Raw genomic sequence first — 24618 nt, forward strand, 5'->3', positions numbered from 1 at the left:
ATTTACAGAAGTGTATTTTAGAGATTGTGAACACAACACAACATATAAATTCTTCATTTTTAGGACTTTATTGTTCAATTCAAAGACAACTGTCATTTTTAATAAGTCACAACAGTTCACGTATATATGATAATGTCTGCATTTAAAATTACAGAATTAAATCTAAATATAACTTATTTCAACACCTAATAGTTTGGGGAAATGTGTGATAAGTACATTGATACTAATAATAACGATAATGTGCATTTATTTGTCATTGTACAACAAAATGTGGCTTTCGCATTTAACCCTCTGTGGCAGTGAACACAAACACACACTAGTGCACTAAGGTCTGTGAACACACACCCAGAGCAGAGGGGCAGCCATCCTCAGGTCTCTAACCATTAGGCCAGGGCTACCCCCATGTACTGTTTAATGTATTGAGAAATGTATATTAACAATCTGAACAACCTTTAATTACGACATAATCTAACCTTATGGTTTCTGTGGATATCTACATTGCTCACAGAAAAGTACCCATTATGTGATGTTTTTTTCTACATTTACATAGTTATACAGTGAAATGTGGATCCTAAGAGTGTGTTTATATACTTCCACAGACAAGACACCACCATAGTCAGCATGATTTTGGAAAAGGTGCCATCACCCTGAAGATAATCAGAGGCAGTCCTAGTGAACAATGCCTGTTTAAAGTCTGTGTCTTTAAGACCAGGTCTGTCTGTTCACAACTAGCCGTGATCTGAATCCAAACCGGCTGAGGATATATCTAGTTCCATTTCAGCACAGCTCTGACAAGGTGAAGGGGCAAAGATACAAATATGTTTGTGCGAGTACAGTATCCTCTCAGTCTGCTCTGTGTAGACGTGTTAATATTTACCTCTGGGCCATGACTGTTTCACCAACATCCAACATCCCACAGAAGCTTCCTGTGAAACATGAACCTATTCTCTAATTATTAGAGTCCTGCTGGGCATGAAGTAATGATCAATAGAAAACTTTATACATAGCTCATTTGTATTAATTCCATAACATTGCATTTGATCTTGCGTCTGAAATGTAGTAACAGACACTACTCAGGACGTATCTTTAGCCTTTCACTCTAGAAACAATGAACAGGTTTGCTCCTGTCATGAGAGAACATAGCCGTCTCATTGGTCAAGTAAACATCACTCCTTCCTGTTCAAACTGCTTTTAAAAGAGGAAATGAAAGTACAGTTTGTGAAGAGGTCATAGCATTCTGAAAGAGGCACAGAAATACTTAATCATTTTTAACTTGAATGATTTAAGATATATTTCAGACCCACTGAGAGCAGAAACCCTGTGTGTGTGTGTGTGTGTGTGTGTTTGTGTGTGTGTGTGTGTGTGTGTGTGTGTGTTTGTTTTTATGTGTGTTTTTACAGGGCGAGGGTTTAATCTGAAAGAAGTGTCATGGACTCCACAATGTGCTCCTCTAAGGAACAAGAACCTGAGCGGTGAGAATCATGTTTAAATCTTACATAGATTTGTGCAAAATCAGTGTGTTCTGACCTAGAGCAGTGAGCAGGAGCCTGTTGAGAATATATGGAACATGAAAAGAATATGCTGAGAACATAAATTATATGTTTGTGATGTAGACTGATCGAATGGAAGAGACAGGAGTCACCTGCCCCCGGCCCTATGTCCAGGAAGAGACAGGACTCGCCTGACCCCGGCCCTATGTCCACAAAGAGACAGGACTCACCTGACACTGGCTGCGTGTACAGGAAGAGACCGGACTCGCCTGACCCCGGCTCTGTGTCCATGAAGAGTGACAAGTCAATGGGTGTTCCACCTACAATCAGAAAGGAGAAGAGTTCTGCTGATGTCAGGTAAAGATTAGAGTGTGAAAGGTGTGGAGAAATGTTCCTCACCGTGTCCTGATTATTCTCAACAAGAGAGAGAGGTTTGTTAGAGCAGAAAGACATTAAATAATGCTGTGGCTGAGATGTGTGATATCAAATTCATTATAGATTTATCAATATAATACAGTGGAGAATCTTTAAATGAACAGGATGTAAAATCTGGAATTTCTGAGCTGTTCTTGTATTCAACAAAACATTTTAGAAAGTCTTGTGTTTTCTGACAGATTCCAGGAGACTTCAGATCTAACCAGGAGAAACTTGGAGCTCATATTCAAGGTGTGTATCATATTCGTTTAACACACTGCGGAAGATTATCTGCAGAATATTTTAGTTTACAACATGTTTATAAAACTGGTGTGATCTTGTGTCACTGAGCAGTGATTCTGGGCTAATACAATATCATTATAAAAGCAGAAAGAAATACAAAAGACAATATTCCATTAGTTTAAAACTGATCATATTAAAAAAAATAGTTTCACTTTTTGAATTTTTTATGCCAGCAGCACATTCCAAATAAACTGATGTGGCAAGTTTACATAAAACCATAACCAAAATTAACTTTCTCATTTTCCACAAAGACACACACCCCTATACACTGAACAATCACTGGATTAGTACCTACACTCACTGTCCATTCTCTCACTTTATAGTTCTGCAATAACAGACAGTAGTCTATCTGTTTGTGTGAATAGTTTATTATGACTTCACCCTGCTCGTCAATGGTCTGGAGTATCGGTGAGGGTAGTGTGTTAATGTGTGTGGTGTTGGATCAGACAATGATATGGAATCTGCGATTCTTTGTACTAACTGTGAGTAAAACTGAAAAGCAAAACTACACAGAAGTGTGTGCTGACCTTTTCCTGACATTGGCACTGATAGTGTGCACTTGACAGTGACAGTGTTGCACCCCAAGGCTATATCCATGTGAACTCAGTCTGCAAAGAATGGTCACAGTTTCATTTTGCAACTGTGGATTTGAAAGTGTTCAGGTTAAATGTTGCAATATATTCAGACACTACAATCACGGTCCATCAATTGCACATGAAAAAAGAGGACAGTTTCACTTTTTTATGAGGTAAAATCTGAACCCCTGTCTCCTTTTCTCTTCCAGTGTTTTCTGTGTGAGTGTGTCTAATCTTTCTTTACATGTTATCTGTGTGTATATGTGTCCTCTCTTTCTCTGCCTGTGTTATCTATGTATATGTGTATGCTCTCTGTGTGTTTGTGTGTTTTCTCTGTGTGCATGCTTTCCATGTGTATTTTTCTATGTATTTGTGCTTTCTCGTACTATACTTGTGCTTTCCCTTTGTGTGTGCTACCTTATTCCATGTTTGAAGTCTTTTCCTATGTATATTCTTGCTCAATCTCCCCCTGGATCCTCAGTGTACATAAAGGTACATTGTAAACCCGGATAAATTTGGAGAATAAAATTTTTAATTTCATATACTCACATGTCAAAGGTATGCATACACAGTTACTTTAAGTGTCTACTACTTCATTTATGCTTAATACAATTAAAAACTAGTACTGATTAGTGATGACTAATACCTTGGAGGCCTGTTTGGCCTTGAGGGACTGAAGGATGAGAATCCATCTCTGGTTCTTAAAACTGATTTAAGGTTTCTATTGGGTTTTCAGACTGAAACTTCCCTGAAGTGATGATATTACATGTCATATTTACAACATTTGACAAGACAAAGACTTTGTTTCCTTTATAAGTGATTGACCAAAATTGTTACATTTATGAATCATGCCTTTGCAATCATCACCAACAATATTACTTATAAAATCCTCCTACACAAATTATATATTCACACAAATTTTTCTGACTAAACATAATGATTTACACAATTCTTAACCAAATGGCTATCTAAAATATAACAGACAGCTACTATGTAGTGATGCTGTTGTTCATGATTAAAAATGTCCTTTTAACCACATAATTGTAATTCAGTTTTACTGTCCAACTGGAAGTAATTTTACATCATGTATACCATGTGAAACAATTCCCAATTCCCATTGGTTTATAAAACATGTCCTTTTATAAACCAATGGGAATTAAAAATGGTTATTTTGAAAAGTCTTTAATAAGCCATTCCACAGAGGGAAAAAGTTTCATTTATATATTCTTATGACTTTGGGGCTTTTGAAGCTGATTTCCTTTCTTGCCCCTGGAGACCTTGTGCCATAAACAGAGACTGACGTGTGTTTTTATGACCCCTTATTTAGTCATCTTGGGGGTTGAACCTGAAGCTTGTGTACACTGGAAGGGTCCTGGGGAAATTTCTGAAGATCAAAGTCAAATCTTTTATGAGAAAAATTAAACCATATTCATTGTACTACAACATGCATGGCAAACAAATACCTGTCAACCGCTGCAATGCTTATGAGAGGTTTGTTCCATTTTTAGGCCATAACATCAAAAAGAAGAGAGATACTTTGTCCACTTTAAATGTAAATAAGCTGGTCTTTATCAGTAACTGGCTAAATGTAAAGGAGAACTAAACTAATTTTTACTATGGCATGAAAAAATATTCAACAATCTAAACTTAGAGGATTCTTTCATTATTTTCCATATTTTGCATTAATATTGCTGACTGATTAGAAATTAAGCTGATAATTGAAATATAAATATTTATTTAATCAAAATATTTGAATGTAAATATCATTCTATTGTGTTGATATTATATTGAGGTTTTTTTTTTTACATTTAAATATGCATGATTAAAATTTTCAATGTTAAGAAAACTGTTATAAATCACAATTAATCAGAGCTAATTTACAATTTTTAAATTGGCAGCTTCATCATCAAATAAAATAATTCATTTTTATATATCCATAAATTAATACCCATATTTTAATCAGGAGCTGGAGCAGAGAGTGGTCTCTGTGGTGAAGAATCATCTGAAGAGGTTTATGAAGCTGCTGAGTGTGGATTACTCAGCACGCTCTGAAAGAGAGGAGGAGGAGGAGGAGGAGGATGGTGTTAGAGATGGAGTGATGAAGATCACACTGAACATCCTGAGGAACATGAACCACACACACCTCGCTCACACACTGCAGATCAGTAAGACTTCAGGACCCTGTCTTTCCTAATAGAAACAGATCAAAATATCATGATTAGGTAATATGTATCATATTCATCACAGGACACATTGAATTTAATTAACACATGTTTCTCAGATGTTATATTTGAATATACATTATTTAATTTGTTGCAACCATATTAAAAAAAAGTAAATACAAAGTGTCATTTTTCAGTGCATGTTCAAAGAATCATTTGTTTTCAGCAATGTTATCTTTGGCATAAATCTTTTTGAATTAGTTATTTTTAGAAATTGAAGCTGAAAGACTTTTAGGTTTAATTTGAAGTATTATCATTGTTTTCATGGTTAACAAAAACTGAGTGAAAGAATTTACAATGCTTTTTAATCATGGTATTTCCTTTTTTTTTCAATTAGAACTGGTTCCTCCTTCTAATCAACAGCTGAAATCAAACCTGGAGGAAAAGTTCCAGAAAATTAGTGAAGGGGTCTCTAATCATGGAAGCTCAGCTCTTCTGAGTGAGATCTACACAGATCTGTACATCACAGAGGGCGGGAGTGGAGAGGTCAATACTGAACATGAGGTCAGACAGATTGAGACAGTGTCCAGGAGACCAGCAGCACAGGAGAAACCCATCAAATGCAGCCAACTCTTTAAAGATAAAGCCATCAGAATTGTGCTGACTAAAGGAGTGGCTGGAATTGGAAAAACAGTCTCTGTGCAGAAGTTCATTCTGGACTGGGCTGAAGGAAAAGAAAACCAGGATGTCCTCTTCATATTTCCCCTTCCTTTCAGAGAGCTGAACCTGATGAAGGAGAAAAGGTTCAGTCTGATGGAGCTTCTTCATCAGTTTTTCAGAGACACAAAAAATTAAAACCAAGAGACTATGATCTCTACAGAGTCCTGTTCATATTTGATGGTCTGGACGAGTGTCGACTTCCTCTAGATTTCCAGAACAATGAGGGATTATGGGATGTAAGACAGTCAGCTTCAGTGGATGTGCTGCTGACAAACCTCATCAAGGGGAATCTGCTTCCCTCTGCTCTCCTCTGGATCACCTCTCGACCAGCTGCTGCCAATCAGATCCCTCCTGAGTATGTTGACCAGGTAACAGAGATACGAGGGTTCAGTGACCCTCAGAAAGAGGAGTACTTTAGGAAGAGGATCAGTGACCAGAACCTGGCCAATCAAATCATCTCCCACATCAAGTCCTCCAGAAGCCTCTACACCATGTGCCACATCCCTGTCTTCTGCTGGATCTCAACCACGGTTCTAGAGAGAGTTTTGTATGGAGCAGAGAGTGGAGAGACCCCCAAGACTCTGACTCAAATGTTCACACACTTCCTGATCTTTCAGGTCAAACACAAGGAACAAAAGTACCAGGGAAAATGTGATGTTAAGAAAACTACAGAGATTATCCTGGCTCTAGGAAAGTTAGCTTTTCAACAGCTGGAGAAAGGCAATCTGATCTTCTACGAGGACGACCTGAGAGAGTGTGGCATTGATGTCAGAGAAGTGTCAGTGTACTCAGGAGTCTGTACCCAGATCTTCAGAGAGGAGTTTGGGCTGCACCTGGGGAAGGTGTTCAGCTTTGTCCACCTGAGTGTTCAGGAGTTTCTGGCTGCTTTATATGTATTCTTCTCCTTCATCTTCAACAACAGAAATGTGCTTTACCAAGGATACTTTAGAATGAATTTCTTCAGAAAGATGACAATATCACAGTTCCTGAAGTCTGCAGTGGACAAGGCCTTACATAGTGAGAATGGACACCTTGACCTTTTCCTCCAATTCTTTCTGGGTCTCTCAATGGAGCCCAATCAGACTCTCTTACAAGGAATACTGACACAGACAGAAAGTAGATCCCACAGCAAAGAAGAAACAGTCCAGTACATCAAAGAGAAGATCAGGGAGAATCCCTCTCCAAAGAAAATCATCAATCTGTTCCATTGCCTGAATGAACTGAATGATCAATCTCTAGTGCAGGAAGTCCAGAAATATCTGAACAGAGGAGATTCTCTCAGTCAAACTAAACTCTCTCCTGATCAATGGTCAGCTGTGGCATTTGTGTTGCTGAATTCTGAAGACCTAGATGAGTTTGACCTGAGGAAGTATAAGCCATTGGAGGAAGGCATTCTGAGACTGTGGCCAGTGATCAATGCATCTAGAAAAGCAATGTATTTCAATTATATATTTCTTTTAGATTTAAGTTTCAAATATGTATGCTTATTGCATGACATTTACTTCACTGTTTTAGATTTGGTATGATTTATTTACAGACAACTAAATCATTAAAAAAAATCAGGGTAAAAATCATTGTAATATACCTTATATTTTTTTAATTCATTTTGAATTAAATACTTGGATGAATTTTCTACAGCCCTGCAGCTAGAAAAAGAGAATGATAATTTTCATATGACAGTTATAGGAATGTAAACATTTTTTTAAAATATATTACAAAAATGTGTCTTATGTATTTTTTACTCCAAATAAAACCCAGCATCATTATGAATGATCTTATCTTTTTAACATATTTTTGCTATACAACAGCTTTCAATGTGAGAAGGAAATATGAAACCACACTATGAACTTTTTTCTAGGGGCAGATTGAAAGTAGTCCATGGAGAGTATCACCATTCCATTATTATAATTCTGATTTATTTGTGCTGTTAATATGCTGTCTTATAGACTTGCTGGCTGTAATCTCACCAAGAACTCATGTGAAACTCTGGGATCAGTTCTACAGTCTGTAAACTCCTCCCTGAAAGAGCTGGATCTCAGTAACAATGACCTGCAGGATTCAGGAGTGGAGCTGCTCTCTGCTGGACTGAAGAGTTCACTCTGTAAATTGGAGACTCTCAGGTAAAATGTTAAATTAATCCAGATGTAGTTTCTATTTTACACAACAGCACAATATTAATGTTAAAATTCATGCAAGGTTAATTTGGTTTAGTGGTGCTTATATCACATATATTTTTTGACAAATTCTTAAGAAATGCTGAACATGACTTCTACTTTGTAAACTTGGATGCTTCTTTTGAAGTTGTAACTTGATGTTAATTATCAATATTTCTTTCTTTCTTTAGGCTGTCTGAATGTATGATTACAGATGAAGGCTGTTTTTTTCTGGTCTCAGCTCTGAAATCAAACCCCACCTGTCTGAGAGAGCTCGATCTTACCTGCAATCACCTAGGAGAGTCCGGAGTGAAACAGCTCTCTGATCTACTGCAGGATCCACACTGTGCACTGGAGAAACTACAGTGAGTCTACCCCCCTCCCCCTCTTTACTAAAAAATCAAAACTCTTTTAAGTCAGAGAAATCTAAATTATATTGCAATTAACAAGTTATATAAAAAGCACATGTTTACATTTATTTCTCATAAACTAAGTGCTATGTAAACATTTAATAAATAATGGATTTAATCAATAATATTCTATGTGATAAGTAAATAAGCTACAATCTGAAAAATGGTGATTAAAAGTGGTGCTTTTTTATTCTGTTAATTAGACTGTCTGACTGTAATCTGACGAAGAACTCCTGTGAGACGCTGGGATCAGCTCTACAGTCAGTAAACTCCTCCCTGAAGGAGCTGGACCTCAGTAACAATGACCTGCAGGATTCAGGAGTGGAGCTGCTCTCTGCTGGATTGAAGAGTTCACTCTGTAAACTGGAGACTCTCAGGTAAAACTTTATGTAGATTACTTTGTAAATGAGCAAGTAGTTAAATGTTATATTAACCCTCAAATTGAATCAGGTCCAAACCTCTCTGTGAATGGGAAAAAAAAGCATGTTTAATGTAGAGCACAGTTAAATGAAAAAGGCCCATCACAGTTAAGTCATTATGAAATTGGGCATAGCCCACTGATTCCACTTTCCAAAATTTCAGGGTCTTGTAGAAAATAATACATGTTTTGTGCAATAAAAGCTAATCTATTAAAATCATTATAATTTTTTAAAAAACAACCCACTACTACAAATAGATTACACTATTAAATATTATTCTGAATATGCATTGAGGTCAAATGTAATAATTAGTTTTACATACTTTTTATTACAATTAAAATTAATATACAAATGGTACACTTTACTGTGCAAATGATTCTGTATTCTCTCTCAGTATAATCAGCAAAGTAACATTTAAAAGTAAAATATTATTTTTAGACTGTGTTGGTATAATGGCATGAAAATATAAAAGTCTTGCCTTAGGAAATCCTTATTTGTGTAAATTGTATTATCTTGGGTAATATTTCTAACTTTGCAGACTAGCTACCTGTAAACTTGGGAAAAAATCCTGTGAAATTCTGAGATTAGTTCTAGAGTCAGTAAACCCCTCCCTGAAAGAGCTGGACCTCAGTAACAATGACCTGCGGGATTCAGGAGTGGAGCTGTTCTCTGTTGGACTGAAGAGTTCATTCTGTAACTTGGAGACTTTCAGGTAAAACTATGTTTTGATCAAATGTTTATGGAACACTAAAATTGTTGCTTCTAAATGATTTTGATGTTCTACAGAGCTGTAATAGGGAAAATAGAGTCTCTGTGGCTGCTAGGCCAGGTTCAATGCTAGTTTACTGGACTAAGCCACTTCTGAATCCCAGGGCAGGCACTCTTGTGAGAAATGCATGACGCTTTATGGCATAAAGCGCAAGGGTGAGTGGTTAACTAGCTACAAGAAGAACCTAGCTCTGTATTCCTGATATGGACAAATTATGGCAGATAGAGCAAATAGGAGGAAAGAGAGAGAGAGAGAGAGAGAGAGAGAGAGAGAGAGAGAGAATGAGCAGCTATACAAGAGTTAATACTGAATTGAATTTACATAGTAGAGAGACATGGGGACACAAGTTGGCGTTGTAAGTATATGTTGCCCTTTTTCATGTGTTGTGGTGTTAGTTAATGATAGGTTTTGTTGACAAAGTGTTATAATCAGGTTTTTGAGAGTTACTTGGCAGTGAGGCAGGGTTTGTGGCTGCTAATTGTACCTGAATTAGCGCGCTTGTTTGTGTTATACATTGATTTTGGTAATAAGTGCTTTTCTCTGGTTGCTATGTTTATTAATTTACTAGAGTTACAGTTTGTCTCAGTGGAACCCAAGCTTTGTGTTTTCCTATTTTTTTAGATTGTCTGGGTGTATGATAACAGATGAAGGCTGTTGTTCTCTGGTCTCAGCTCTGAAATCAATCCCTTTCCTCCTGAGAGAACTGGATATCACCTACAATCACCCAGGAGAGGCCGGAGTGAAGCTGCTCTCTGATCTACTGAAGGATCCACACTGTGCACTGGAGAAACTACGGTAAGTCACACACACACACACACACACACACACACACAGTTTTCTGATCTAATGCAGATCCATACTGTACACTGGAGAAACTACAATATACCCCCCGCACACATACACCCACGCTTACATTGTACACAAAAAAATAGATTTACATGTATACAAACACAGATCTCCAAGCACTGTTCAATATTCACACTTATTTAAAACTGAATGTAACACAAATTTGAAACCCTATTTTTTAAAGACAATTTTCCATTCTGAGCAAAAATCAGGAATCTAAATCTGGAGTCTAAATATGGGATAGGGTCATGTTTACCACAGATTTACAACACATCTACATTGAACAACAATATAAATGTTTGGGAACTGAGGAGAAAACAAATGTAGTTTCCCCATTTGTGCTTCTTGCTGTAAGATTTCAGATGTTCAACACCTTGGAGTCACCAATAATATGTTTATCATTTCAAAATGCACAAATTATTTTTCAATGTGTGAAATTAGTGTAGGAACATGATCATCCAAGGGTGGCATGGTGGCGCAGCAGGAAGTGTCGCAGCCACACAGCTCCAGGGACCTTGACCCACCATGACCCTGAACTGGATAAGCAGTTACAGATAATGAATGAATGAATGAAAATGATCATCTGGCCTCTTTTACTATGGAGACATACTGTTGTAATCCATGTACAATGTGGATTAGCCTTGTCTTACTAAAATAAGCAGCTTATTCCTCCAAAACCTGTATATATTGTTCTGCATTAAATCTGCAAGTCACCTATGTCATGTGCCATAATGCACCCCCATATTACAATAGATAATGGCCTTTGAACTGGGAACCTATTAAAAGTTTGGTTGTCACAAATATATTTAAGAAATTTAATAAATGATATCCCTGATTTCTTAAATTCAAATTTTAATTTGTTGTAATCCCACACTGAAATTTTTCCCCTATGCCTCGTTCCAATTTAATTCAGTTCAGGCCCAGAGAGGGTTGCAACATTTGTGGATGCTGTTTATATATGGCTCTTCTTCACATTTCTGAAGTTTAACTTGCATTCTTGTATAGTGTTTAAAACCCAGAAATGTGTGTTTTTAAGGAGGTACTATGTTGCTTTCAGAAATTCACAGCTAGGCAATATTGTTATTTGGCCTTGGCCAATGTGTATAGAGTTTTCTCTGGATTCTGTGAAATATTTAATGATATTTTTAAATATGATGATACCCCAAATTATTGCCATATACAGGTGGAGCTGTGGTCGAAGAGTTAGAGAATAGAGAGTTAGAGAGTGTTTTCACTGACACAAATGGGTTAAATGCTGGATACATTACGATATATGTTGTACAATGAAAAATAATTGCACATTTACATTTTTTTAAATTTGTATTACGTTGAAAAACTTTATTCTTGAAGTGCTTCAGTATTTTTCGGTTCAAAATTTCACAGAGTGGTGAACCCATGTTTATTTCTGACAGACCCAATTTTCTACAAAGCAAATTTGTCCACGGAGAGTATCAATTAATTTAAAATAATTTTCTTGTATTTTAAATATAAACACTGGCTGTATTTACTCTGTTTTTACAGACTTGCTGGCTGTAATCTCACCATAAACTCCTGTGAAACTCTGGGATTAGCTTTACAGTCAGTAAACTGCTCCCTGAAAGAGCTGGACCTCAGTAACAATGACCTGCAGGATTCAGGAGTGGAGCTGCTCTCTGCTGCACTGAAGAGTTCACACTGTAAACTGGAGACTCTCAGGTAGAATTTCTGCAGTTTCATTGCAAATTAACTAAGAACTAAGGAATAATTAAGATGTTATAACTCTAGATATTATTGATTAGACCTTTTTCAATAATTTCCAGAATATTTACACACAAACAAAAGTCATTTTATTATTTATGTGCATATATGAGCATCAGTTTTATTTGTTACTGCATTCAGAAATACGTATTTGAGTAAATTACATTTCCACTTGGGTGGCACAGTGGCGCAGCAAGTATTGTCACAGTCACACAGCTCCAGGGACCTGGAGGTTGAGGGTTCGAGTCCCCGGGTGACTGTCTGTGAGGAGTTTGGTGTGTTTTCCCTGTGTGTCCACGTGGGTATCCTCCAGGTGCTCCAGTTTCCTCCTACGGTCCAAAAACACACGTTGGTAGGTGGATTGGCAACTCAAAAGTGTCTGTAGGTGTGAGTGTATGAGTGAATCTCTGTGTCACCCTGTGAAGGACTGGCACCCTCTCCCGAGTGTATTCTTGCCTTGCACCCAGTGATTCCAGGTAGGCTCTGGACCCACCGTGAATGAACATTTCCACTTTTCCAGACTAGCTGCCTGTCACCTTGGTGGGAAATCCTGTGAAATTCTCGGATCAGTTTTTCAATCTGTAAACCCCCTAAAAATCCTGGACTTCAGTAACAATGACATGAAGGATTCAGGAGTGGAAGTGCTCTCGGCTGGCTTGAAGAGTGTACTGTGCAAACTATTGATGCTCAGGTAAAATTTTCTATAGAGTCATTTTCAGAAGTTTTTTAAATTCTCATTTGTGATATGCAGGAATATGCCCTCATTTATTGAAATCAATTAAGCTGCTAAGGCCTGACCCCCCCCACCCCCTTTATCTGGTTTAATTTGAGGGACTGCTAATAATCCTCGGTTTGAAGACTAAATTCCCCAACCTATCCAGTGGACACAAAAGTTCAGCAAAACTTTCTAAATCTATTCTATAATTCACAGACAGTCAGTGCAAAGAGGCCAGAAATGATGTACATTTTGTCCTAGTGAAAAGAATGCATGCTGTTTTTGGACAAGCTGCAGATGATTAAGGTAGTCCAACCAGGAGGATACAAATAGGTTTTTCACTGTCCAAAAGTAGCAGTAAATGTTTAAATGTAACTGATGGTTCTGAGTGGAAGAATGCAGGATTGAAGAAGATTCTTGATATGAGAAATAAATTTGAAGTGAGGGTCAAAGGTCACACCCAGATATTTCTCACATCACAGACTTCAACCCTTTACAATCAAGAGGTAACTGCACTATTTGGACACATGTTCCAGACCACCAATTAGGTCTTATGTTCAGCCCCAAACAATTTGCAACATCCAGATTTTGATAGCTTTTACACAGTTGGTAAAATTGATGAGTCTACATGTCTGTAGTGTGCTCTGAATTGTCATTATGTATGAAAGGTGCTTTATGAATAAATTTCCCTTACCTATTTGGTTCCAGTACTGGTTAATTTTTTAACAGAATTTGCTAACAGATTTATTTGTACGGTACTTCAGCTGTTCTGCTCTGTGTTAATGTAATCTGTTTCCCTCCTATCTGCAGATTATCTGGGTGTATGATTACAGATGAAGGCTGTACTTCTCTAGCATCAGCTCTGAAATCAAACCCCTCTCATCTGAGAGAACTGGATCTGAGCTACAATCACCCAGGAGAGTCCGGAGTAAAACTACTCTCTGATCTACTTCAGGATCCAGACTGTGCCCTGGAGAAATTACAGTCTCTCTCTCTCTCTCTCTCTCTCTCTCTCTCTCTCTCTCTCTCTCACACACACACACACACACACACACACAGTACTTTCTGATTAATTGCCAAATTCACACTGTTCACTGGAGAAACACAGAGATATACATATTCATCCCACTGTCTGAGTGTCCTTATTCCAGTCAGTTACTTACTTTATAGAAATCCTAAATGTTATTCTAAATATTTATATGCAGTTCTAATCATGGGTAACATTTGGGACATAGTCAGTGGGTTGAACCCTCTCAGCAAACACTAAATAACGGTATTCAATTTAAATTACATTTACAAAAATCAAATAAAATAACCCAATAATATAATCAAATAAAATATTAAAATAAATAATTTTAATAAAATAATAGTTATTTAAGTTTAAATCCTATCTATACATATCTAATGTTTTACTTTTAATGGAAATATAATCATTGGTGGAATCTGACCAAGAGTCCAGAAATAGTGAGCAAACATTTCATGTGTCAAAAGTCACTCAGATTAAGTCATCCAGTAATAATCACAGTTTTGCTACTGAATAAATGTATATCTGTTCTTACTCTTTTCCATGTGTAATATTAAGCCAACCGAGCTTCTTTTCTACATTTAATACTCTTCCATTTTGTACAGCATGATCAATCATAGTCTATTCTTTAACATTGATTAAACTGTCCATCAGTCCTCAGATTTAAAAGTAGAAGCTTTTTTGAAAGTTGAGAGAGAATCAGTAGAAGCACAGCCTGATTGTTCAGTGTAAGAACGTCATCATGCTTTAAACCATGGAGATCATTCATTCATTCACTCATTCATTCATTTATTCATTCATTCATTATCTGTAACCGCTTATCCAGTTCAGGGTCACGGTGGGTCCAGAGCCTACCTGGAATCATTGGGTGCAAGGCGGGAATACACCCTGGAGGGGGAGCCAGTCCTTCACAGGGCAACACACACACTCACACATTCACTCACACACTCACACCTATGGACACTTTTGAGTCACCAATCCACCTACCAATGTGTGCTTTTGGACTGTGGGAGGAAACCGGAGCACCCGGAGGAAACCCACGCAGACACAGGGAGAACACACCAACTCCTCACAGCCATCGAGATCAGTTTATGTAAAAAAAAACTATCCATATTTAAAATCTTTCTAGCTGAATTTCAAATTTTAAATGTTAATATCTTTATGTTGAGGTGCTTTTAATCAGTAAATAGTGTAATTGTTGTTAAATATGTTATACTGTTTGATTATAAATATTTTATTATTATTATTATTATTGTTATTATTTAAAAAATGAGCTCATATTGAAGTTTCAATTTGATGTGGACTTTAATGAGTTTATAAATGTGTGTGTTTGATCTTTAGAGTCCAGCACGGAGGAATCAGCAGAATGAGACCAGGACTGAAGAAATGTAAGACAGACACACACACACATACGTTTGTGAATGTGTGTGTTATCATATCATGCACACTATTGCTATAGACGGGGGATCCCTGGAAACATTTCAGAGGCTTCATCTGGGGTAATCAGCTGGAGGTGTAAAGCTTAACTTGTAACCTGTATCCTGGCACACTCCCATTTGTCACCTGTCTACTCCCATGCTTTATTAAACAATGGGATCCATTTGTTTGTTGCCTCTGGTTTGGAGGTGACCCATGTTTATAGGCTGTTGTCTGGAGGTGATCCGTGTTTGTAGCCTTTTTTTGGAGGTTGTTCTATATATATATATATATATATATATATATATATATATATATATATATATATATATATATATATATATATATATATATATCCTATGTTAAAATTAGAGCATATATGCATTTGAGGAATCATTATACTCACAGACCACACACATATAAAGGCACAATCATATAAAAACACATAATGGCACAATAATATGCCCACACACAAACATATATTAACACTAATGCACACAAAATCGACTCAAACAAATGCACATCAGATGAAAATACTTTGTGTTTGTGTATTTGTATACATTCTGTATGTAAGTGTGCTTGTGTCTTCATGTGAATGTAAACATGTGTCTATACATGTTTGTATACAGATTACTGTGATCTCACTCTGGATCCAAACACAGCACACCCTTCTCTCTCTCTGTCTGAGGGAAAAAGGAAAGTGGAATGGGTGAGAGAGACACAACAATATCCAGATCATCCAGAGAGATTTGATGGGTGTTGGCAGGTTCTAAGTGTGGAGAGTTTAACTGGACGCTGTTACTGGGAGTTAGAGTGGTCTGAGGGTGCTGTTATCTCAGTGTCGTACAGAGGAATCAGGAGGAAAGGACACAGTACCGAGTGTGTGTTTGGATTTAACAAATTCTCTTGGACTCTGATCTGCTCTGGGAACAGATACTGGGTGAGACACCGTAATCAGGTCTCTAAGATACCTGACCTCAAATGTCACTCTAACAGAGTCGGAGTGTATCTGGACTGGTGGTCTGGCACTCTGTCATTCTACAGCATCTCACCTCATACACACACACTCACACACTTACACACATTCACCTCCATTTTTATTAAACCTCTTTATGCTGGGTTTAGGGTTTATTATTCTGAGTCCTCAGTATGTCTTCTTGGGTTTCGGAAGACTATGCTGAGTTGATCTGTTAGGCCACAGAATTAATTTTTAAAGCTCTTAGAGAAATGGCATGTAGGAAATAAGTCTATAATTGGACAGATCTCTAGGATCAATATTTTTTTTTAATCAAAGGTTTAATAATAACTAGTTTAAAAGATTTGGGCATGTGAACTAGTCTAAGTTAAGAGTTTACTATACTTAAAACATTTTTAATTACAACTGATAGTACATTTTAAAATAGGTATTTTGGGTTTGTGTTGAGTGTTAAAATTCTGGAAGAGATTTTTTTTTCAGTTGTAGTTGCTGAAGTGGCAGAATAACTAAGAATGATTTTAGCCTTTCTGCTATAACTACATTTGTATTTGTTAAATCGGCTAAACTTAGATCAGAAGTGTTGCTTTTGGCAATTGAAAGTGATAATTGTTATATTTTAATTGTAATTAAGTTGTTATGACAAACTCTTGTTTTTTCCAAAGCTTTTGTATAATTTGGGAAAAGACAAAGTCTCAATAACATTCATATCTCAGTGATGCAAACAGGTGGTTGGCTTAACCTGTATGTCTGTTGTCTGTCCTCAGCTCTGTTTTGTCACATTCACTGATTGTCTGAGACCGCTATTCCAGTTCAGGGTCTCCAGGCAGTGTCTGGAGCTTACCCAGAATCACTGGGCACAAGCTGTGACAGAGACACTACATGCTGCTCCACTTTGCAGCCCTAAATACACAGACACACATACGCACACTATATATGGGGACAGCCATGGTAGATGAGCCAGAGATTTGAGGGTTAACTGTGTAGATTGATGTGGGTTCACTATTTTGCATAAAAATATCACTGTGGCATTTTTTTATCTATGTGTGATAAATGGTTATTAATGACATTTATTGTGTTTCCAATCTAATTATTAACCATTAATAAACATATTATATACCATTTATAATTCTAGTCTTATTCAAGAGAATTTCCACTGAGATCTTTCTTCATGTTTGGTGACAGGTAAAAATCACTTGGTTCTAGTTTCAGACTGTAGGGTGAATGGCTAATGTCTTAGACTCCACATGCTCATTTTTTTTTCATCAACATATTGTGTTACTCATACACAATGGGTTCGATTCCCACTCCAGGTGACTGTCTGTGAGGAGTTGGTGTGTTCTCCCCGTGTCCGCATGGGTTTCCTCTGGGTGCTCCGGTTTCCTCCCACAGTCCAAAAACACACGTTGGTAGGTGGATTGGTGACTCAAAAGTGTCCGTAGGTGTGAGTGTGTGAGTGAAAATGTGTGTCTGTGTTGCCCTGTGAAGGACTGGCGCCCCCTCCAGGGTGTATTCCCGCCTTGCGCCCAATGATTCCAGGTAGGCTCTGGACCCACCGCGACCCTGAATTGGATAAGCGGTTACAGATAATGAATGAATGAATGAATGAATGTTTCAGTTTTCATATTGATCAATATACATTTACCAGTGTCAGTATTAACCCAGTCTTGTTCTGCATTCATTGTCTATTTTTATTATACTGTTTTAGCTATATTTGCTGTTAGTCTTCCATCAGAGTCTGTTTAACCATACTCTTCCATATTTCTTTTGTCTTTTTCGTCCTATATTCTCAGCTGATAAATGCTGTTGAACTGCTCCTGCTGATCTGCCCTAGTGTTGTACTGATGACATTACTCCCTTGTGCTGTCCAATTACATAGGACTGTTTAGACCCATATTAATACTATAGTCATATAAGCAGGACATACATAATTATATTTATGAATACAAATAAGAATAAAGCAAAAAAACTATAACTATAACTATATTACAGAAACAAGTGCAATGTGTAGAATTGTTCTATACATATATTATTTTGGTGCCATGATGACTTGGTGGTTAGCACATTCACCTCCCAGCACTGTCCCCATGTCTGCATGCATTTCCTACTGTCACATGTTCTATTTATATCTGTCCTCTAAGAAATTCTGAGAACTGTGATTCCCAGAATGCATTTGTGCAACTCAGTCTTAAACCAACCATTCACAACACTCTTCAGAGATCAGACTTATGGGATTACTAACCCTGTGCACCTGTTTTTGAGTGTATTTAGACCAGTTTGCTTGTTTGTCATGTACAGTGCAGTGAATTATCCCTCCCTAATTATTATTTTTTTTCCATCTGTGTTTGACCCCGCTTGTTTTGACAACATATCTTGATTATTGATTTCTGAAATAAAAATGCTTGGCTCTGATAGCCTTCTTCTCCCCTTTTCTTCTCCCTTGGGCATCAGATGGCTTGGAATTTTTCACCTATTGGCTGGTTGTATTTACTGTATTTAGTGTCATTCATATTTTCACTACTTCAGTTGTGGCAGGACGGCACCCTGAGCATTCACGTATACCACCTATGCCATGGGCCATCCTCCAGAATAATAATATGTCATTATTTTAATATGGCTTGGTCAAACCATGTTTTTGATTTCCTAAGAATTCAGAGACTGAAATGTAGATCTCATGAAAGGTGCATATAAAGTAAGGCAAACCTAATCCTTAAATTCATGGTCCTGTGCTATTAAAAATGTAATGATACTGATATTACTGATATTAATATATAGTCATATAAATATATGGATTGGGCATAATGTAAAATTTATTTTCCATATTTCCCTGTTCAAATGACCATATAGGTGTCACATATTTTTGCCAACTGCATTATATTTGCAAGTCTACATACTTTGTTTAAATACTTCAGCTTGTTCTTTAATGGACAGCACCCCCTCAGGGCAAGTATGTTTTTGATAGTGGATCATTCTCAGTGACACAACACTGAGAAAGCAGGTTGCAAAAATAACACCAAATGGTCACTTTACACCAAATCCTCTATGTGTATTTCTTGCAGATGCTAAATGCATTTTGTTAATCATTCATTCAATCAATCAATCAATCAATAAATCAATCAGTGTATCTATATCAGTCAATTTATTTTAAATGCAGCAACATCCACTAGTCATGATCTATCTTTTGGTTTTCACTCTAGAAACAATGCTGTGTGTATTTTTGGTCCAGAACCAATTCAAATGCATATGCTCCTGTCATGAAGGAAGATAACATTCTGATTGGTCAAGTAAAACATCACTCCACCCCTCTCAACCTGTGAACAGTCTTCTTGCACTTCCTGTTGTGCTGAACTAAACCAGCCCAAACCGCTTTTTAAAGTGAAAGTGTCATTTTCAGATTGTGTGTATGTGTGTGTGTTTTACAGGATTACCTTTAAACTGAAGGAAGAATCATGGACTCTGCACTGAATGTCTCGAAGAAACAGGAAGCAGAGCGGTGAGAGTCATGTTTAAATCAGATATAGATTTCTGTAAAATTAGTAAAAATATTCTGATCTACAGCAGTGAGCAAGAACCTCTGTAGAATGTGTATAGACCATGTGAAGAAACTTTCTGACAATGGTTTTGTCTATATTGGTTCAGAGAAGGAGATCAATAGCCAATTACACATCTATGAAATTCATCAAATGTTTAGAACATATGGAGATCATGTGTAGAGCACATGTTCAGTGTGTGTGTGGAAATGTGTAGAACATGCAGCGAGTTAATTGGTGGATAACTTAGGAAGATTGTGTGTGATATTGCCTCTGTTCTAGACTGGTGCAAAATAAAAGATCAAACTCACCAGATCTCAGCCAGGTGTCCATGAGGAGTGATCAGTCAAAGGATGCCATCATAAACTTCAGAGACCAGAGTTCTGGTGTTCTCAGGTAAAATATCTGAGCATTAAAGTTGTTACAGAAGGAGGATGAAAATCCAAAGTATGAAATGAAACAATATTTTACTCTAAACTTCAGTGATTCTGAACACCAAATGGAGGGAAAAACTACAGGAAGCACTTTAACCATCTTTCCTGAAGAACCTCTGTTTAAATTCCACTTTTATTTTTCTGAGATCAGTGAGAGACAGCATTTAGACTCACCTGACCCCAGCTCTGTGTCCATGAAGAGACCAGACTCATCTGACCCCAGATCTGTGTCCATGAAGAGACCAAACTCACCTTACCCCGATTATGTGTCCATGAAGAGTGACCAGTCTATGGACCCTCCAATTTCAATCAGGATGGAAGAGACTTGTACTGATGTGAGGTGAATATTAGAGTGTGACTAAGCTCTGCTGGGGCTTGTTTACATTAATGTAGAGCACCAACACTGTCTTCTTCATAAAAAGTTTCAGATGAAAACTGTGTGCTGTAAAATTTATTATAGATTTATGATATTAAACAGAGTGGATGGTAATGAATCCTTAAATTAACAGGATGTAAAATGTAGAAATGTATTTCCAAGCTGTTCAGGTAAAACGTCCTGTCTGTTTTCCTCACCATGTGCTCATGTAGCACATGGCTCTGGTTGTTGTTCTTGTCTCAGTCCTAATCCCGCCTTAGCTCCACCCTCTCGTCAGTGTCTGCTTTGTAGTCCTGCCCTCTCGTTATTATCCCCAGGTGTTCCTTGTCAGTGCTCTGTGTATATATAGTCCCTTTGTTTCAGTGTTCCCTTGTCAGCGCTTGTGTGTGTAGATGTGTGTTTCTCTTTCTCTGCATCTCCCATGTCTACCCCTGTTCTTGGTTGTCTGTCTGTTCCTGTTTTGTTTGTGTGGTTAGTTGGGAAACTCCTTGCTTGTGCTTGTTTTGTTTTTTCATTCATTCATTCATTCATTATCTGTAACCGCTTATCCAGTTCAGGGTCGCGATGGGTCCAGAGCCTACCTGGAATCATTGGGCGCAAGGCAGGAATACACCCTGGAGGGGGCACCAGTCCTTCACAGGGCAACGCAGACACACACACTCACACATTCACTCACACACACACACTTTTGAGTCACCAATCCACCTACCAATGTGTGTTTTTGGACTGTGGGAGGAAACTGGAGCACCCGGAGGAAACCCACGTGGACACGGGGAGAACACACCAACTCCTCACAGACAGTCACCCGGAGCAGGAATCGAAAGCACAACCTCCAGGCCCCTGGAGCTGTGTGACTGCAACACTACCTACTGCGCCACCGTGCCACCCTTGTTTTTCTTTTTGGTCCTGTTTCCTTGCATTTACGTCCACCTCCCTTGTCTGTTCTGCCCAACCGTGACAGAAGAACCGACCAGCTAAAAATGGATGTAGCAATGAATCCATTTGCTAGGTGTGCGATTAGGCGCACTCCATTCAGTTCGGGTCCTGGCACTCCAGCGGGGTATGTTGTGGAGGCTAAGGAGTCCTCCACACCTCATAAACAACAGAGTTGGGCGGAAGCAGCGTGCTGGAGTTTTCCCCTTGCCGAAGGACTGCCCCTTCACGCCTGGGGAAGATTTTGGGGGGGGCGCTGAGGGTTGGTGCTGTTAGCCTCGAACCTCAGGGCAGAAGAGGTGAGGCTAACAGGGGTGTATTTCATGAGGATCATTGGTCAAAGGATTTCATGGACTCCCTCATGAATGTGCCCATTGGACCTCTCAAACTCTCAACTCCAGCACCTGTCCCTTGAGCAGCACGTGCCCTTTGAGCAGCCCAAGTCCCTGCCTCCGTGGACGTCATTGCAAGAACCCCTGCCTCCATGGACGTCGTTGCAGGACTGCTTAGTGCTGCTGCTCCAGTGTCAGTGGCGCCTCCAGCTGCTCCTGATCCAGTGAAAGTGGCATCCGTTGTTCCTGTTCTTGTGATGGCGGTCAACCCAGTCACTCCTGATCCAGTGAAGGCGGCAATCCACGCCGCTCCTGATCCAGTGAAGGCGGCAATCCACGCCGCTCCTGATCCAGTGAAGGCGGCAATCCACGCCGCTCCTGATCCAGTGAAGGCGGCAATCCACGCCGCTCCTGATCCAGTGAAGGCGGCAATCCACGCCGCTCCTGATCCAGTGAAGGCGGCAATCCACGCCGCTCCTGATCCAGTGAAGGCGGCAATCCACGCCGCTCCCGATCCAGTGAAGGCGGCAATCCACGCCGCTCCCGATCCAGTGAAGGCGGCGCCCCACGCCGCTCCCGATCCAGTGAAGGCGGCGCCCCACGCCGCTCCCGATCCAGTGAAGGCGGCGCCCCACGCCGCTCCCGATCCAGTGAAGGCGGCGCCCCACGCCGCTCCCAATCCAGTGAAGGCAGTGTCCCCCGACGCTTCTGTCTCCACTCGTTTTCTTGTATTCAGCTATCAAATGGGGGTGGGTGGGTGGGTTGGCAATGGCTGGCTTCAAACACATACTAACACCACCCTGAACTCCTCCCCAAGAAGATTATCTTTATGTTTCAGTCTTTACCAGCATGGTCAGTACAAGCAAAATATATTAAAAATATATATAAAATATATATATATATATATTTAATTATTAAGCAGTCACTGTCACACAGCTCCAGGAATTTGTGAGGAATTAGGCCTGTTCTGGGTGCTCTGGTGGATGTCTGAGAAGTGTGGTGTGCTATCCTTATGTCTGTGTGGGTTTCCTCCATGCGCCCCGATTTCCTCCCATGGTCCAAAAACACACATTGGTTGGTGGATAGACTGGTTCCTTGTCGAAGATGCCTTGGGCCCAGTGATTTTGGGTAGTCTCTGCACCCACTGAAACCCTAACCTGGATAAGAATTTACCAACTATCAAATAATTAATACATTTTAACACATCCTTTAACGTGAGAAGCAAATATCAACCTACAATCATTCAATATGCTGTTTTCTGGATACACAGAGAAAGTAGCACAGGATTGCTCCATTCCAATTCTACTGAAATAATGGTTCTTTGTTTTGTATTGACTATCTGGTTGTGGTCTCACTATAAAATCTTGTGAAACCCTGGTTTTAGCGCTACAGTCAGTAAATTCCTCCCTGAAACAATTGGACCTCAGTTGCAATGACTTGCAGGACTCAGGAGTGGAGCTGATTTCTGCAGGAATGAAGAGATCACTCTGTAAACTGGAGACTCTCAGGTAAAATACAGAACATTTTCTGTATGTAGTTTATAAAATCTATTTTATGATACAAACAGCATAATTCATTTTAATGGTTATAAATATCTTCAATACATTTTATTATTTTCACCTCAGTTGTAGTTAAAGACAAAAAATAGCTTGCAGTTTGTTGTGTAAATAATTTCCTATATACCAGTTTACCATCCATTTGTAAATCTTGTGGGTTAATTATATCATTTATACATTGAATGTTTACCAGAGGGATGGTGGAGAGCAGGAGAGGGTGAAACAAGGGGCAAAAGACAAAGGAACAGGGCAGAGAATAAAGGTATATTAGCCAGCTGCTGTAAATAAGGTAGGGTTGAAGTGATGATTTGAAAGGTATATTGGCTAGGTTGAAGGGATCAGCAGAGAAGAAATTGACTAGTTTAGGTAAAGTGAAAGTGAATTATGAATATGAAATGGCAAGGTTTGGTACATTGCAGAAAAAACAAAGGAGACAAGGCAGAGTGAAGTCAAGATGGCAAATAGAAATAGATTAACTAATTCAGGAGTTAAGGGCTCTTAGAAAGCAGTGGAGGTGAGTAGGGGAAGAGGAAAGAAACAATATTAAGGTACTAAAGAAAGCTGAAGGGTAGGCTGGCAGTGTTAAGAAGAGCAGAGAACTTGAGGAAAAGGAGGACAAAGAAGGAACATGCAGGACAGCATTCTTTAGGAATCCATTTAATTTTGTGAAGTCTTTATTTGGTAAGGAGAAATCTGGGAGTTGGAAAGAGGGAATTAGAAGAGCATTTCAATGGTGGGTATACAGACAAAGATGAGGCAAAGGAGAAAGAGTTGACATGGGAAATTGAGTGGCAAATGGAGCTTAGCCCACCAGAATAGAGTGAGGTTCAAGATGTGGTGTTAAATGCAAATGTGGGTTCTGCTCGAGGGCTTAATGGTGTGCTATATCGGCTGTACAAGTATGCACCTAAGGTCTTGAAGTTTTTGTGGAAGTTGATGATCGGTGTTCATTCCAAAAGAATAGAGAAGGGCAGGCAGTATCCTTAACCCTAAGAAGAAAGATGCTGTGAGTATAGAACAGTTTTGGCCCATAAGTTTCCTTAATGTGGAGGGTAAGATTTTCTTCAGTGTAATGGCATGCTTATTTGAAAGCAAACAAATTAACCGGATACATCAGTTCAAAAGGCAGGAGTTTCTGGTTTTGCAGGATGTTTGGAACATAGCTGCATGATCTGGCATCAGATTAAGACAGCAAAGAAAGAGAGTAGGGATTTTTATGTAATGTTCCTATATTTAGCTAATGCATTTGGCTCAGTGACACAAACATATGAGGAATGCTTTCAAATTCTTCCAGGTGCCAGATAAGGTTACTTGACTGGTTAAAGCATACT

General features: G+C 38.7%; 1 protein-coding gene and 1 pseudogene across 1 annotated transcript; both read left to right on the forward strand.

Moving 5' to 3' along the window:
• Positions 1–1340: 1340 nt before the first annotated feature.
• Positions 1341–24618, forward strand: part of LOC136701657 (NACHT, LRR and PYD domains-containing protein 12-like) — a 28669-nt pseudogene continuing 5391 nt past the window's right edge.
• Positions 13806–18474, forward strand: LOC136701651 (stonustoxin subunit beta-like). Its single transcript, XM_066676293.1, has 2 exons — positions 13806–15125; positions 15783–18474. The coding sequence occupies exons 1-2, from the start codon at positions 15104–15106 to the stop codon at positions 16337–16339; spliced, it is 579 nt and encodes a 192-aa protein (XP_066532390.1). The 5' UTR covers positions 13806–15103; the 3' UTR covers positions 16340–18474.

The sequence above is a fragment of the Hoplias malabaricus genome, chromosome 7 (genome assembly GCF_029633855.1).
Source record: "Hoplias malabaricus isolate fHopMal1 chromosome 7, fHopMal1.hap1, whole genome shotgun sequence".
Lineage (NCBI taxonomy): Eukaryota > Metazoa > Chordata > Actinopteri > Characiformes > Erythrinidae > Hoplias > Hoplias malabaricus.

What these genes read in the sequence shown, in the direction of transcription:
- LOC136701651 (XM_066676293.1), top strand. Translation starts at nt 15,104, where the DNA reads ATGAGACCAGGACTGAAGAAAT. An exon ending in GAGACCAGGACTGAAGAAAT is followed by an intron (nt 15,126 to 15,782) that starts GTAAGACAGACA and finishes GTTTGTATACAG; the next exon opens with ATTACTGTGATCTCACTCTG.